The sequence below is a fragment of the Micropterus dolomieu genome, linkage group LG10 (assembly GCF_021292245.1).
Source record: "Micropterus dolomieu isolate WLL.071019.BEF.003 ecotype Adirondacks linkage group LG10, ASM2129224v1, whole genome shotgun sequence".
Classification (NCBI taxonomy): domain Eukaryota; kingdom Metazoa; phylum Chordata; class Actinopteri; order Centrarchiformes; family Centrarchidae; genus Micropterus; species Micropterus dolomieu.
In genome coordinates this window covers 16,062,241-16,077,864 of record NC_060159.1, presented here as the reverse complement: position 1 = coordinate 16,077,864, position 15,624 = coordinate 16,062,241, and the positions used below count along the sequence as shown (strand labels likewise).

The 15,624-nt window shown below is 39.5% G+C and overlaps 2 protein-coding genes across 3 annotated transcripts; both read right to left on the bottom strand.

Annotated features, from left to right (window-relative positions):
• Positions 1-526: 526 nt before the first annotated feature.
• Positions 527-6,690, bottom strand: LOC123978229 (arachidonate 12-lipoxygenase, 12R-type-like). Its single transcript, XM_046061397.1, has 10 exons — positions 6,665-6,690; positions 5,721-5,733; positions 5,492-5,617; positions 5,259-5,402; positions 4,972-5,166; positions 4,769-4,855; positions 4,445-4,611; positions 4,137-4,252; positions 3,487-3,580; positions 527-3,152 (listed from the first exon to the last, which is right to left on the bottom strand). The coding sequence occupies exons 1-10, from the start codon at positions 6,688-6,690 to the stop codon at positions 3,140-3,142; spliced, it is 981 nt and encodes a 326-aa protein (XP_045917353.1). The 3' UTR covers positions 527-3,139.
• Positions 6,691-8,021: 1,331 nt separating this feature from the next.
• LOC123977875 (F-box only protein 30-like) lies at positions 8,022-14,465 on the bottom strand. 2 transcript variants are annotated; one of them, XM_046060893.1, is made up of 3 exons: positions 14,308-14,465; positions 9,525-11,660; positions 8,022-8,855 (listed from the first exon to the last, which is right to left on the bottom strand). In XM_046060893.1, exons 2-3 carry the CDS (start codon positions 11,625-11,627, stop codon positions 8,661-8,663), a joined length of 2,298 nt encoding a protein of 765 aa, XP_045916849.1. In that variant the 5' UTR covers positions 11,628-11,660; positions 14,308-14,465; the 3' UTR covers positions 8,022-8,660. The 2 variants fall into 2 exon arrangements, with proteins under 2 accessions (XP_045916849.1, XP_045916850.1); XM_046060894.1 differs by having other exon boundaries at positions 9,525-11,655; positions 14,308-14,463.
• Between the last annotated feature and the right edge of the window lie 1,159 nt (positions 14,466-15,624).

The following is a 15,624-nucleotide window of genomic DNA, read 5'->3' as shown; positions in this document are numbered from 1 at the left end:
AATGGATCTTTATGCTGTATTATGGGTGCAGTAATTTGTGAGTCAGGAGGTTTTGCAGTTGTGGTGAAGCTGCTTGATTTTTGTACTGTAGTCTCAGTTTTGTGGTTCTCTTAAGAGAGTTTAAATTGGTGGAGTTTGAGTGTCCAACTCTAGAGGTGTTTAATTTGTGTACTAATGAAAATCTGCTGTTAGGAAGTAAAACAAGACGACACTGAAGGCAGGTATCTACAAACTAAAACAGTAAACACTCAAAACACACACCGCACCAGAACCGTGACACTTTCGGCTTTATTTGGCTCTTGCTTTTCTCAGTATTGCTCCATTTTGTCTCCACATCTCATGCTCCTCACACTTTTTGTTTAACAATAACAGATCATTTAGTTATGATTTGTAAAAACTATTAGAAAATGTTGAATTAAGTCCTTTTAAGTCACTTCACCAGAACTTTCACAATACATTTGCAAATTCACACAACTTCCATATATAAATCATACCCATATATATGCATGTATCTGACACATGTGAATTAGTCTTTGACTTGTTTTATGCCTTTATTATATAGCATTAGCAGAGAGAAATGAGGGAGAGATGGGCAACAGGTGCGCAGTGATATTAGAACCAGGGACATTGAGGTTCATGATCAGCAGCTTATTCTCTAAGCCACATTCCCATCAGCCTCCGCTGTACTTTGTCTTTAGTGCTAACAAATGTTAGCATGCTAACACCCTGTGGGAAAAAGTATCAAGTTGAAACATCTGAACCTAAAAGCAGAATTCTTTGGAACAGTGGATGGATTCAGTCTGAGTTTACCACTATTTCAAACAGGCAACTTGAGCTGGTAGAGCGCATAAATCACTCAACATGTTTGCTCAGCCAAAGAAATGTCCTGTAAAGCTTTACTGAAGAGTTCTGACTTCTGCGGAAGGGTTAGTAGTTCATCATGTCTGTCACTCTGACTTACAAAAGAAACAAAACAATATATTGCTACGTTTCAGATACATGAAGTGGTGAAAGAATGAAAAGGTTTGACCATTGATGCTTTTCAGAAAAATTAATTAATACAAACAGTACATCATATGCAGTGTGTAGCAGGTAGGTGGATTATAAATATAAAAGTGACATTCTCAGATTCAAGACCCAGGTGGCCTGAGGGAAGAAACCCTTCATCCTCTGTTTTTGCCTTGAGGCAGCAGTAGCACTTCCATGACTGTAGCAGAGAGAAGTCTATTGCTGGGTGATTGAGGTCTTTCCTCATCGTCTCAGCCCTCACTGACATTCACAAATAAAGAGGCCGCCTCTTTATTGACAGATCAAAGAAGTTTAACAAAGACTACACAAACTGTTGATGTGTCACAACTATGGACTTCAGATACTACTCGGCATAATATCACAGATTCCAATTAGAAAGCAGTATACTAAATAAGAACTTCCTATTATACAGTTTGCCAAACATTAGGGGTGTGGAAGGAATTGATTTTTAGATGCATTGTGATGCGGACTTGGACGATTCTGAACTGATTCACAAATATCAATAATCGATTATCTAGAGGTTAATTGATAACGTAATGCTGACGGAACGAAGGCGGGACTCGGAAAGCGGTAGTGCAGCTCCAGGTCTGTGGTGTGCACACAACGGAAACGTGTGGTTCTCCCAGTTAGGCAGAGAGAGGCAGTTGTTGATTGACTGCTGCTACTAAACTTTCACACGATCAATAAAATCAATGCGCAACTAATGTTAATATTCATCCGCACGCTGTGCAGCACGGTCAGGGCCGGCCTTGACAGTGTTGGAGCCCTAAGAGAGATTGAAGTGAAATTGCCCCCCTATGCCCAATCCTAAAAAGTCCACCACAGCCAAGCCAAACTCAAAATTTTAGCATAGATGAACAGCCAAGTTAATAATGATGGTCCATAATGAAGTGTGATCAGCCTCCACATAACCTTGTCAACCTCCACGTCATAGCCTAAATTGGGAGACCAAACCTGATTTGGGAATATGTCCCCCCATAAACTTTATGTCAAGCCAGACACTATTTTCTTGCATTGAAGTAAATTTATGGATAATTTTCCTGAAATGCAAGAGCACTCGTTTAGTTTTAACAGCGGAGGAGACAAATGAAGAGGGTCTGGGGGTCCTCACCCAGGAAATTTTTAGTATTAAAGACTTAATTTCCTGCATTCTGGTGAAAATTTCTGCACCAATTTGTTTTATTTTTTTAAATCTATAAAGGGAAGCATTCAGGTGGTAGGTGACAATTCAGAATATATATATAAAAAAATGCAGTAAGGCTTTCAGGCATTCTGTAGCTATTGCTTTAAAATGTTTTCTCCTGTAGATAATCTTTACTAATATAAAATCCCTGCTTAACTTTCCCTCCTCTTGAGCCTCTGTTTGGGGAAATAACTAAAAGGGGAACATCACTTTTTTGGTATTGCACTTCCACAAACTTGTGATATTAAACAAGACTAAGAATCGGCAGGCATGTTAGCAGCTCTCAGAATGTACTCCAGAGCAATGGTTTGAACTAATTGCTGACCTCATCAGGTTAACATCTCAAAGGAAATACTTTTGTCTGCATTTTATCATGTTCACCATCTTAGCATACTAACATTTAACCTAACAAAGTACAGCTGAAGCAGATAAGAATGTAACTGGTTTTGTAGGCATTTGGTCATTAAGCATTGGACAAATAAAATTTGACTAGAGGAAAAGTTGGGGAATCAAAGTCAGGAAGGGTATCAGGCCTGTAAAGGTCTGTACAAACTTGCATGGCAATCATCCATCTAATACTGGTTGAGCTATCAGAGTAGTCAGTCATGTCACCCCCCAGAAAGAGACATAATGGGAAAGTTTTTTGATATGGTGTAAAAAAACCCCAAAAAGATAGGTTAACACCTGTCATGGAATGGACAATTGCCAGTCACAACTCTGGCAATTTTATTCAGAGATAAAAACGGGGAAGACTGCATCTCAAACTTACAAAGTCATCATACTTCCTGCTGAGCTGCCACATTACTGAACGCACAAGTCCTGACGTTGATTTATTTGGCAGAGTTGCAAAGATGGCCTCCATGCTTGACTGTCCCTTTGTTGTTGGTGGACCTTGGTACAGCAACAGTGGACCATTCAGAATCCAACCTAGAAAATCAAACTTCAGAGATACAGCAGCCATTAACACTTGATTTTGAGCTGTACGATTAGAGAAATAGTTTGACATTTTTAGAATGTATTCTACTCCATTACCTTTATTTGCAGCATTAAGATTGGTAGTTGTGAATGTAGGCTTACCGGTTGCTCATGTTAGCGGGACAGTGGCGTCCCCCCCAGCTATTCCTTGAAGTCTACTTTCAAATTTTCATTTTCTCAACTGATCAAAAATTAATCAAATGTAAGAGGTAAATTTACCTTGAGACAATTATTGCATATTTCTTCCCCTCTATGAGAAGACAAACAGCTGTTGACTCTCAGCAAAACTAAAAGTTTACCTGCCCACCGCAGCATGGTGAACTGATGATGTGAAGATCACCATAGTGACGAACTTGGTAAGTTCCTCCACAGTTTGAAAGCTTGAAGGGATGCCTGTCAGGAATGTTCTTGTTAAGATAGATTTACTACAATAGAGCAAATTCTTGAAATAATTTAACCCCCTTTTGTACAATTTTTATCGAAGTGTAAGACTTGTATTTTTCTCCCCACCCTTCACATAGTGCCGTCCATTTTCTTTCCTTCCCTGCCCATAGGTGTGAATTTAAGTGCAAATGTGTTAAAATGCTTTAACCCTGTGATACAATGACAGCCCAGCCAATGTGTACTTCTCCTGCAACCCTGATTAAGATTTTAAAAAAAAACAAAAAAAACACACAAACTTAAAATTAAACCAATAGCTGCCTAGTTAGCAGTCAAAGCATATAGCCTACATGATTTGTGGTAAATGGGCCAATATGTGAAATAGTCCTTTAATACCCTCTCTACATAATTAAAGATAAAATTTTATAGCTAAAAATAGAGGGTGATTTATAGTCCAAGTGAGACCTCTCCTAGAAAACGGGGATTCCTGCGGGACAACATATCTAGGTCTTATCTAAGTATTTTGGAGGAGGAGAATAGAACAGACTAATCATTACACGTGATATACCCGAGTCATTATTTCCCAGAAATCCATAGATCTCATTGACCCATTCCTGGAGCTCAGAATCTGCAGAAACTTCACTGTCACACGGATAATAATATGCCACCACTGCCGTGACAAAGCTGAGGACAACAAAAGGAGTACCTGTATCAGAACGTTGAATATATTTATAAGTTGAATTATGATTTACAATACAAAAGAAATTGTAATGCTCATCTAGTTTTTTGTTCTCAATTAATGTATCAAAATGTGCCATATATTCAAGCTTCAGTTCCAACAAGTGGGGGGTTGACAGCCAGTAGGCAGAAGTTTACCTGTTGATGATGCGCCACAGCCTCAGGGCATCATCCCTGTAATAAAAGTTGGGGATGGACTCCAGTCCTCTAGCTGCAATGTTTTCAGGCAGGCAGAGGGAACTGTAGGTTGTTTGGGAGAGACTCCTTCTCATTAGCTCCGCTATTCCATCCAGTCCAAGTGAAGTCTGAGTAACATAGTATTCAGACAGTATAAAATACAGCAATATTCCCCCTCTCCCCAATGTTCCAAAATGTTCAAACTACATACACATTGAATCAAATGACATAATATATATTATGTTACTGGACCATCATAATATTTAATAATTTATCTTGTCATACATTTCCAAAAATTCCAATAGGGCCATGGAGTTGAGCACGAGCAATGATGTTTATAGAGATGGTCTCTCGATGATGGGGGATCAGCAGCTATGAAGCAGGGAAAGAGGGGACACTGGTGACAGTCATGAACTAAATAAGAACATAAAGCTGAGTGATCATTTAACAAATTAATAAAAAAATAAATTAATGCAAAAACAGCTTACCTTGTACAGGGGGTGAGTCTTTGGGAGGTTGTGTAGTGTCGCCATTGTAAAAACTTCTGCCAGTAGATAAGTTTTCTGCAAATGACTGACCACTTCTCCATAGAAGACATCTGCATGTCTCACAAATAGCTTGGCCAGCAGCCAGTCAGACTCCAAATCGCTAGGCAGAAAAATCAGGTTCTCCTTTGAGGGATGCTGAGGGGAGGAAGCATATTTAGGTTTTGCAACAGGCGATGGGAAAACAAAACCTGTAGTCATAGAAATAATTCAGTAATTATACGAAAAACCTGAATTGCGATGGGCAGCAGTTTGTTCTCTGGATTTAGGTAGAGCAGGCAGAGAGAAGCAGTCAGAGGAAGCGGTTTACCATCAATAACTCTTGTAGGCAGACCTTCCATGATCTTGTAGTCACTAATGAATATATTCCCTTTCTGTAGAATATAAATTACTAATGGAGGTGAAAAAGGTGAATGGTAAGGAAATTTTAAATGCATCACAAATGGCATGCAATTTTCCTCACCGTCATCTCAGCAGCCAGAGAGCTTCCATTGGCCAGAAAAGTTTCCACCATTTCCTCTGTGACGGGGAAGTTGCTGGGAAGCCTTGAGCAACGTTTGATCGTATGGGGGTTGAGACCATTAAGAAACTGGGATCCAAAAAAGTAATCATCCTTCCAATGCGGTGACACAATACATTTATTTTTACAGTGTAGTAGTCAAACACAAAAACATGCTTCACTAAGATCCTACCTGCCACAGGGGACTTTTTGAACCAGGAGAATTCCTTCATGCTCAAAGCTTTCCCAGTGCTCAGTAGAATTTGTCAGACCTTTTTTTATACATCTATCTATCTTTTTTAGAAAAATGGTAGATTGTTGCACTTACGCTGCTTCTTTTACGAGTTTAAATTGAAATGCTTTTGTGAATGACAAGCTGATATCTGCGGGAATAGCTTTCACACTGGTTACATAAATGATATAGCCCAATACTGTCATATATGAGGACATTTAACATGAACAAACTTCATAAAGTTTCCATTCTTGGTAAACACAGAGAACACACCTTCTAATTTGAACCACAAAACATGTTTAGCAGGAATCCCAACACCACTTGAGCAATTTAACAGCAATCACAGGTGTTGGACATTCTCTAATTACAAGAGTGCCTCCCTCCTTTTCTAGGAGGCAATCACCCCATCAAAGAGAAAAATCTTGGTCTTAAATGTGTAAAAATTCTAAGTAATTTAGTCATTTTGCTCTTAATGTCACAATTAGTGCCATTTATAAATGTTCCCAAGTGTTTAGATGTGGTTTCAACCTGGAAATTAGCTCCAAGGGTTTCATAAATCAGTTATTAGTGACCTGCTGAAGTAACCCAAAGTTAATTTAAGGCCTTCCTCTTCACATAATACTTTACAAGAAAACATATTCAAATCATAATATATTTGCAAATCATACCTCCGACTCTATAGTGAGGCTAAAATGCTGTACTCTACCTGGCAGCTACAGCTTTCTGGGAAGCTGACAGCACAGACAAATCTTTACTCAACAGGGCATTCAGCAAAGCCCGAGATCAATTGATTTTTTGGCTATCAATGCTTTTATTAGATAGAGTAGAGAGAGATTAGGGAGAGATGGGCAGCAAAGGTCCACCATTTTGGTCTAGATATCTGCATGAGTCTTCCCATGCCATACCAGCTTGTCTGAGGATAAATCCTCATGACTTTTGGTACAAACATTCATGTTCCCCAAAGGATGAATTATAAAAACTGATTTTTCCTCTAGCACTCTATCAGGTCAACATTTTTACTAGTGTTTGCATTCTAGCATGCTAACTAAATAAACACTATGACTGCCAAACATCAGCATTTTTGCATTGTCATTGTAAGCATGTTAGCATACTGGCGGTGTGGCTGTAAATTCATTTTTCATACATATATGTTTTAATAATTATAATCTGTATTAGGAAAAGCACAATATATATCCAATAAAGGCAATGAAGATAATAGTCTTCTAAAAACCATACAGGTAAAAGATAGTTTTTACATGATGACACAGCTTTGCAATTCTCTAAGTTATTCATGGTTAGTCATTGAACTATGATTCACTGGAGTTCATAGTAGCCCAGATCCAACTATGCAAAAATGTTTGCAGATTAGAATTAAGATATTTAAATTAAAACCGCTCCAAGAGGATCTAACTCCATCATCATCTATTAATCTTAAAAAAATACAGTCAGCCAGTGAGAAAATCTCTGTTGAAAGGCAGGTTTGCTGTGAGCCATGTTTCCATAACAGATGCCCATTACCTCTTAGTGGGGCTACTTAAAAAAACTACTAATAATGTTTAGTTTACATGACAATCTTTTGGGTCCAATGTAAAGTCCTTCGCAGAATAAGCTTTATTTGTCATGCCTTTTTTCATACATGTAGTTTTTTGTAAGTCTTACCAACCAGTTGCACACAATGTGCCCATAGTTGCATTTTTGAGTGGCATTTCAATTATTTTCCCTACCCCCATTGTAATAAACGTGGTGGACAAAATATTAGAAACCCCTTTACTTATAAATCCAATTGAATCAAAACCTTTCTAATAGCATTTCCCCAAAAATTGAACATTATAACCTTCATGAAGGTAAGATTTATTGGAGGATCGTTGCATTAGACTTTATTAGTTTTAGCTAGGTGTACCTAATAAACTGACAACTGAGTCTATATATACACATTGCTGTTCTTAAAAGCTGCACTAGTTAACCCTTTTTTGACTGTTCTAGCTGAGTAAAATGAACATGAATTCCTTCTACCTGGTCATGAAATGTACACTACTTATGACTAAGTAAATGCATGTTGAGCCCTATGAATAGGGCTGGGGAAATACTATTGTAAAGATTTTTGTTGGCACACCAGAAGTGACATGTTTAATATAAGATGCGGATGTTTGTATGTAAAGTTTAAATATTTTCCTTTTATCCAAGCACCAATAGATAATACTGTAACAACAATGACATTTTATATAGAATAACTGAGGAGCGCTTTAAAGACAAACAAATATATAAAATGCTGTAAAGACTTTATTAAATGGTAGCAAATTACATGCATTATCGGGCTATGCACAAATTAATATCCATATGTTTTGACTCACATCCTGACATCCTACAAACCCATACAACATTGGGTTGACATACTCCATGGGAATCAGAAAGACTGGATATCATTTAGGGTCACGTGTCAACAAAGGAGGGGTTAGCAAATCTTGTGTAAAGTGCTGGCATAAATTCTGTCACACAGAAATAGTGCAATATAACCAACAATCTGCTTTATCCCCAATGGCTACTACTGAAAGGCAAGATAGTGACACTTAAATTCCACTTTCTCAGTGTATCATATAGAATAATATAAATCTATTGTACATATTTTTCTTCAAGAAAATATACTTTATCTTACCAGATTATGGGCGCATTTCCAGCACAAATCCATGCAAAGCTAAATGCTAAATACATTTTTCTCCACATAGAGACACCCACAACAACAGACTTTCACTGCGGCAAGCAAGTTATTTCATTAAGGCTTCTTCATAATCTAGTTTAATACAGGAAGAGTTAACTGGTTTCAAGACAGAAAATCTTTAATTGCAACATCCTCATAACACCACAGTGAATCGCGTGCAGCTATGAGAGGTCCGCCTCGTTCAGTCAGGTGTTAACGTGACGCAGGACGCGACGCAGCGAGTGTCCATCTCGCGCAGTGCACATGGCAGGAAGGGGCACAGGCTCGGTCTTGTGCTCCACTGTGTTGTAGTGGCACTTCTTAAGATGGTCCGACATGCTGGGGAGATCATTGAACCCCCACGACAACACTGGGCTGAACGCAGTGCTGAATCTCCACACCTGTAATGGTAAATAAAATAAAAATACATGGAATGAAGAGTGCAGTGCTTGTCAAAAAACTGTAGAGGGGCTCCCATTTTCACGTTGTTTTTTTTTTTTCCCCCGACTTTCTTTCGGGGAGGGGGGGGGCGACGGGACCACTTGCTGGACAACAAGAGGAGACTCCTGGAAGTTACTGCTTCCAGCGAAGAAATAGTCAAATTGTTTTTACAGTATGTTTTTTGCACGGAACAAACAAACAAGACATAACTTGTTGGTAGCTGGATTTTGTTGAGTCAGGCTAGCTGCTGCAGTCTTTGTGCTGGGCAAAGCTAACTGGTTGCTGGCTCCAGCTACCGAACAGACTTAAGAATGGTTTTAATCTACTCATCTATCTCTCAGCAAGAAAGCGAATAGGGGCATCTCCCAAGATATCAAACTATTCCTTTTAAATTTTAAAATGTTCAAAACATTAATTTTAAGCTTTGGGGACGTTACTCCACAAAATCAATCTTTAAAACAGGTTTGTAATAATTATTTTTATTCCATGTTGTTAAAAATATGGTCACAGTATTTTACTGCAGAGCTACAGTTGCACATCAGCTATTTGGAATGTTGCCTTTTACAAAAGCACATGCATTTATAAAACAATTACATACAGTAGGTTTACAGTACAGGTTTTCTACTCACTCTATTTTTGATATGCCATGACACAGTGCCAGGAGCACCAGGACACTGTCTCCGCTCCCACTGCACCTCCACTATGCCCCTGGTCTGGAGGAGGCTGGCACACACCTCCCTCATAGTCCGTGACACCAATGACAGCTGGCACAGGCTGAAACTATCCAGGAACCCAGCTATGTGCCACAGTATCTCAATGGGAAGTCCACTGAATTGGTCAGACTGGCAGTCACTAGGAAGTTCTGCCTTTGGGCATGGCTGAACCCCGAAGGACCTGAGATGCCTGTCATGAATCACCTTGGCCCCATGGGTGGATGGGTAAAACCTCCGCTGCGAAAACGTGCAGCCATAATATGCCAGGGGGCAGCGTCGCTCCATCCACCCATTGAGACCAGCGTGAATGTCACCATGGACATTTGTGAAATGGGAGGAAAAGTGGTCCCGGCGGAATGACTGACCACAGACGAAAGGGAACATGTGCTGGTAGCGGGGGTTAGGAGGGAGGTAGCGATTATGTGGGACCGCCTCCACCTCCAGAGCCTCCAGGACAAGGCCGAGGCGGAGAGTGCGGAAAGGGCTAGGGTAGGAGAGCTGGGGGGCAGCATGGTCACAGGCAGATGCAGAGGCCATGTCGCCCACTCTAGTGTTGGTTACCAAAATAGCTGCAGGGAATGTGAAAGTCTGTGTGCCAAAGTCAACACGGTAGCCATCAACATAGACTGTATCAGAGATCCTTCTGCACTCTCTGGACTCCTCTAAACAGAAGAGGAGGGCTGCTGTTATCAGATCAATCTCTCCCAGACCCATGGGGTCCTCATCCTGCTCCAGGTCTGAGGTATCCACTGCCTTGTCCTCCATTTTGGGTCGCAATCTATATAGTGACCTGTCTGGGATGAAACCTATCCGTCCATTAGGTAATGACCATTGGCCCTGGCCCCTAAAAAACTGGTAGTTGTGGAACTTATGTTCAGGCCCATGTCTTTCTAAAAGAACTAGCCCCCTGTCTTCCAGGACCACATGACCAGCCCTCTGTGCCACACCCTGGCTGACATGCACTGGAGATGCCATTGAAGGGGTGACTGGCTCCTGGACAACTCCAGCATTCCTGTCATGTTCCACCTCAACAGGACAGGCTGTCTCCACACTGGCTTCCACTGCTCCTGACAGTGGTCCGTCTGTTGTGTTTAAAATCCTTGGATCTGCCCCTTTCAGAGCCCCATTTCCTCGCAAACAGCTAGAACAAACACTTTGCTCCTCCATCTCTTTCTTATTCAAACCATCAGTAGCTGCAGGTGTTTTGTCTTCTAGTCCATTCTGAAGGTCTCCACTGTTGCCTAATCTACTCTTCTGCATGGCAGCATCTCTGTTTACACACTCTGTGCTGCTGTCAACAGACTTGGCACTGCTAACAAATTCTAAAGCAGCAGCTAAGCTTCTTGCAGTCTCAACTGTGGCATCATAGAGTTTACTGAAGTGCTCCTCATTCAAGCCATTAATTCCACTGATAATTTTCTCCTTCGCTGAACCTGGTGGGGGAGGTTGTGGCTGATGTGAGGATGATGACTGTGAAGGGGACTCAATATAGGTGGGGGCCTCAGGGGTAGATGTAAGCAAAGCTGCGTCTGTTGCCCTGTTCTCCTTATTAACATGTACAAGTGACTCTCCCTCTGCAGTAGGTGCCATGGCAATCACCTTGAGGGACTCCAGTAGTGTACGCTGGTCCTGAAGGGCAAGTGCCATGTCCAGCTGCTCTGCCTCCTCCACACCACGGCTCAGGCTCTCATAGGAAGTATAGTCCAGGCAGCTAATTGGCCATCTGTTCCACTCCATGGTGCAGCACACCGCTCCAGCTGGACACACTTCGAGGTGTGCATACATCTGGCTGCGCAGCAGAGTGGCAGGGCAGCCATAGCCACTATTAAGGCAGGGGACCCTCATCAGCGGGCACATCAGGTGGTGCTCATCAACTTTGCAGGAGTGAAATACAGCACCACACACCAGAGGACAAGTGATAAGATCACATGAAATGCCTGACTGGGGTCTGACCACGCATCTCTGGTTAACACAGGACATACAGTGAACATGGTCCTCCATCTTCAGAGCTGAGGACATTTAAAGCTTCCGACTCTGAGAAAATCCACTGTTCTGCCAAATAAGCAAACAAGAGCAAATAATGTCAATTTATTAAAGAGAAGACAAGCAAAAGGGTGGGGTGGGGCTTACTACCACATGACTGATGATGTTAAAAGCGCCACAGGTCACTAGTACTTCAAAATGAACTTCACTGAATTTGAGTTTTGCAGCCAAACGATTTGCTCAGCTGATACATACTGTAACATTGGAAGAATGAGTAAGGAGGAGAATAATACAGAAAAGACAATAAGATAAGTAAAAGAACATTTTGACCTAGCAAGTAACAACATTTAATAAAAGTAATATTTTTAATGAGTATCATTTTCCAGTCACACCACATTGTCACTCAAATGAAATGTCACATAAATGTTTTGTCTTGTTGACCGTGAAGGGAAAACACATTCCACAATGGACATGACCTATACCACACCAGGTACTTTCATATTTCATGTCAAAAGAAATATTTTATATGTAGGCTATCTGGACAACACATTTTGCACAATAATATATGCATTTACTGCAGCCTTTCTGAATAAGAATATAATAGATAGATAATAAAAGACTTTAGATGCAAACATTTAATATTGAAACTATGAAATCAGCAGTGTTGTACCAGAGCTTTGATCCAGTTGTGAATGGCTGCTATTGTTACTGCAAACCACCAGATGTCACTGTGCTTGCTGAGATCCAGGTCTTAAAGATCCAAAGATTTTTGTGGCATAAACACAAAGAAAGCTCCAAAACTTTTTAGACCGTGTCCAACTAAACAACAGGCTGGCTGAAAATTCTAAATTACAGCTGACTAAATAAACGTTTAAAACCATCAACATTCGTCTGGTTCAGTTGACTGAACACTAGCAAGGTCTGATGAATCAATGGCAGTCTATCCATTGATCTTTGAAAAGTGATCTGGGGTTACTGTTATGCTGAATCATGGTTTACTACTATTTCAAACACTGTATTTATTCTTATCCAAGACATGGCATTCATTTACAGCAAGGGTTACATTGTGATTGGATTGCTAGCTGCCTTTGCATCTCTTTCATCCACCAAAGTGGCTGGCACAACTCAGTGGCCTACACTTTCCACTGGATCTTGTTATGGATAACAATCTCAGTCTGTAATACAGAGGTGCTGTTTGGCTGTGGGTGTGCTAACTTAACTTGTTAGAAAACAGTCTAATTATTTAATGTAATTATTAATAAGTCTTTGTTTACCTTGATAGACAGAGGGACAGCTGTGGAAAAAGTACTCAGATTCTTTACTTTAGAAAAAGTACCACGCTGTAAGAATAAAAATATACTTAAAAAGGTATTCAATATACTTAGAAAGTACTCAATGCAGAAAGATGCCAAATATTCACATTGTCAAGCTGGAACGATGAAAGGTTTTCACATGAAAAATGAATGTAAATGATCAAAATAGTTTTATGGCAGGATGAAAAATATTTCAGTAGAGCAGAAAAGTTAAATATTTGCATGGTAGAACTTTTATAATATCTTGGCATTTGTGGTTTAAAATCAACACAGACGTAGTAACGTAACAGCCTGCTCATGATAATACTCTAACAAAATCAATAAAATGGGACAATCAAAGAAACTAAATGACTAAGCAAACCTAAATTGTCTGTGGTACCGGGGTTCTGTCTCTTGCCATATCTAGAGCCCGCAGAAGCCTGTGAAACAGTGCCCCCACTCCACCCCCTGGTCTTTAAAGGACCTTATTAGGAAGCTCAATAACAATGTCTTTAATTTGGGAAGTCGTGAAAAAACTTCAGATAGACCCTAGAACATATAGCAATTCAGTATTAAATCTTTGAAGAAAAAAAACATTTAACGTTTCTCTTTCTATAAAGATCAGTATGAAGTATACTACCTGCAACTAATAAGCAGTATGGAATAGGAACCCAGCTGGTGATGGTAGTACTTGTGTATTCCTTTCAGTACATCCAACTTGGTTGCCACAGAATTTAGATAATTTCATATGGGATGATACTACTACTGACATCACCTGTCTATTTCCATAACCACATTATTGAACAATGTATTTATATGTAAACGTACATTTGAAAAGGAACATCTATTCTGTCACTTCAAAGTCTTCGGCTAAGGTTATAAATGCGGCTTGCATGGACATCAGTAATCGTACATCACTTCGTTAACGTTGACTAGTTAAGCCATAAAATCATACATTTTAACAAAACTAAACGGTGGTGAATATATCCCCAACAGCTTTTGTTACTTTAGTTTTTAGCCAGCATTTAATCAAGCTGGCTCATTTAACTTAATAAGAGCCCAAAATAAGAGGATACACTGATAACAAGTAAGGCAGCAGCCTACCAGAAATATACAGTGAGTTGATGTAACTGTTAGCTAACGTTAGTTCCTGACAGTTAAAGTTTTCTTACAACCAGCACTGTAGCAAATGAACCGGCGATAACAAGAGACGCCTTTGCTACTGTGTACATTAGCTTTTATGAGCTCCCCTACAGCAAGCCAGATTGTTGTCAACTGTTAATAATAAATCAACTTGTTTTTCTAACAATGGAAAGATAGCTTACCCGGCTAATGTTGGCTAACAACAACTAGCCAGCTCGGAAGTTCACAACAAACTAAATTAGCAAGATAATGTTACTGTTAGCATGTGAGTAGCTTCTCACCTTATCGTTGTGTCACAGGAAAACGTATGATAAAATGTTTGGTTGCTATATATATATAAACACAATTAGCTGTCCATGTAGTACCTCTGTGCAGAAACTGCTAACGATGCTAGCTACAGTTCTTTTCACTCAACCTCCTTTTTTCTGCTCAAAACTTTATTGACTAACTTGTAACGTTACATCAATTTCACATTTATCACTACAAGTGCTCACGTCATATGACACGAATAAAGGAAAACAACAAGTAAAGTAAAAAAAAATACAATAAAATGTATTTGTGTAGATAGATACTCCTTTGTAATCTTAAACAACTTTGCAGAAATGTTAAACCGTAAGGAGAGTTTAAAAAAATGTCAAGAATTTACCTAAAAGATTAACTAATGAACACTGAAATTAATTCTACTTAAAATAAACTCTGTATTATATTTTCAACAAACAGTTTAAAATCGTACTCTTATGTTATTAAAGCCTAATTAGAATTAGGTTAGAGACTATACAAATCTGTCGACTACAAATATTGTAAAAGAGATTGGTGGTTCATTAATTTCCAGTATGCTTATTTCTGCATTTAGAATAAGTGATATAACCACCTATTAATTAAATAAAACCATTTGAAATATCTTTGCAAACAGACACGAATTCTTTATAGGTGACTGGACGTTACGACACATTCATGGCACGGCAGTTCATTTTTGGGCATATGTGTCCATTATCAATAAATAAATCAGACACAAAACTCACTTGGCCTCCCCCGCAAATCACATCAACCGACCTGCTGTCCTAATTACATTGCCTGATACATCTTCTTACGCATTTGTTTTTTTTAAACAACATGCAGTGACCAGTGACAAACAGGAGAGGTCACTGTTGCATTATTTTTGCGGCCTCCTAGCTGGTAATTGTTTGACTTGAAGGAGACGCCACGTTTCGAGGTCGGGGTCACCTATATAACAGTAAATCACCCCTGGAGCTGGAGGCGCTGACTCATGGACACAACAGCAGAACAGTGCTTAGCTGTACTGAACACACTTGTCATAAGGTGTTGAAACAAACCTATGCAGTCAGTGGGACCACCACCATTTACATGATATAAAATCCAAAATAATCTTTCTATAAGAAGGAGAATTTTCAATGAGTTTTCCTATTAAAATCGTTATATAGCCTACTCTAAACTCAAATGACTTACTATTGTAGGGCTATATGCAAAAGCTTATATTGGTTATACAGAAGAGTTATTAGGCTATAAGTTGTATGCTGTATAAAACCTATGTTCAAGGGATTTTGCATGAGAACAAAATGCAATGTTAGCATTTGCTT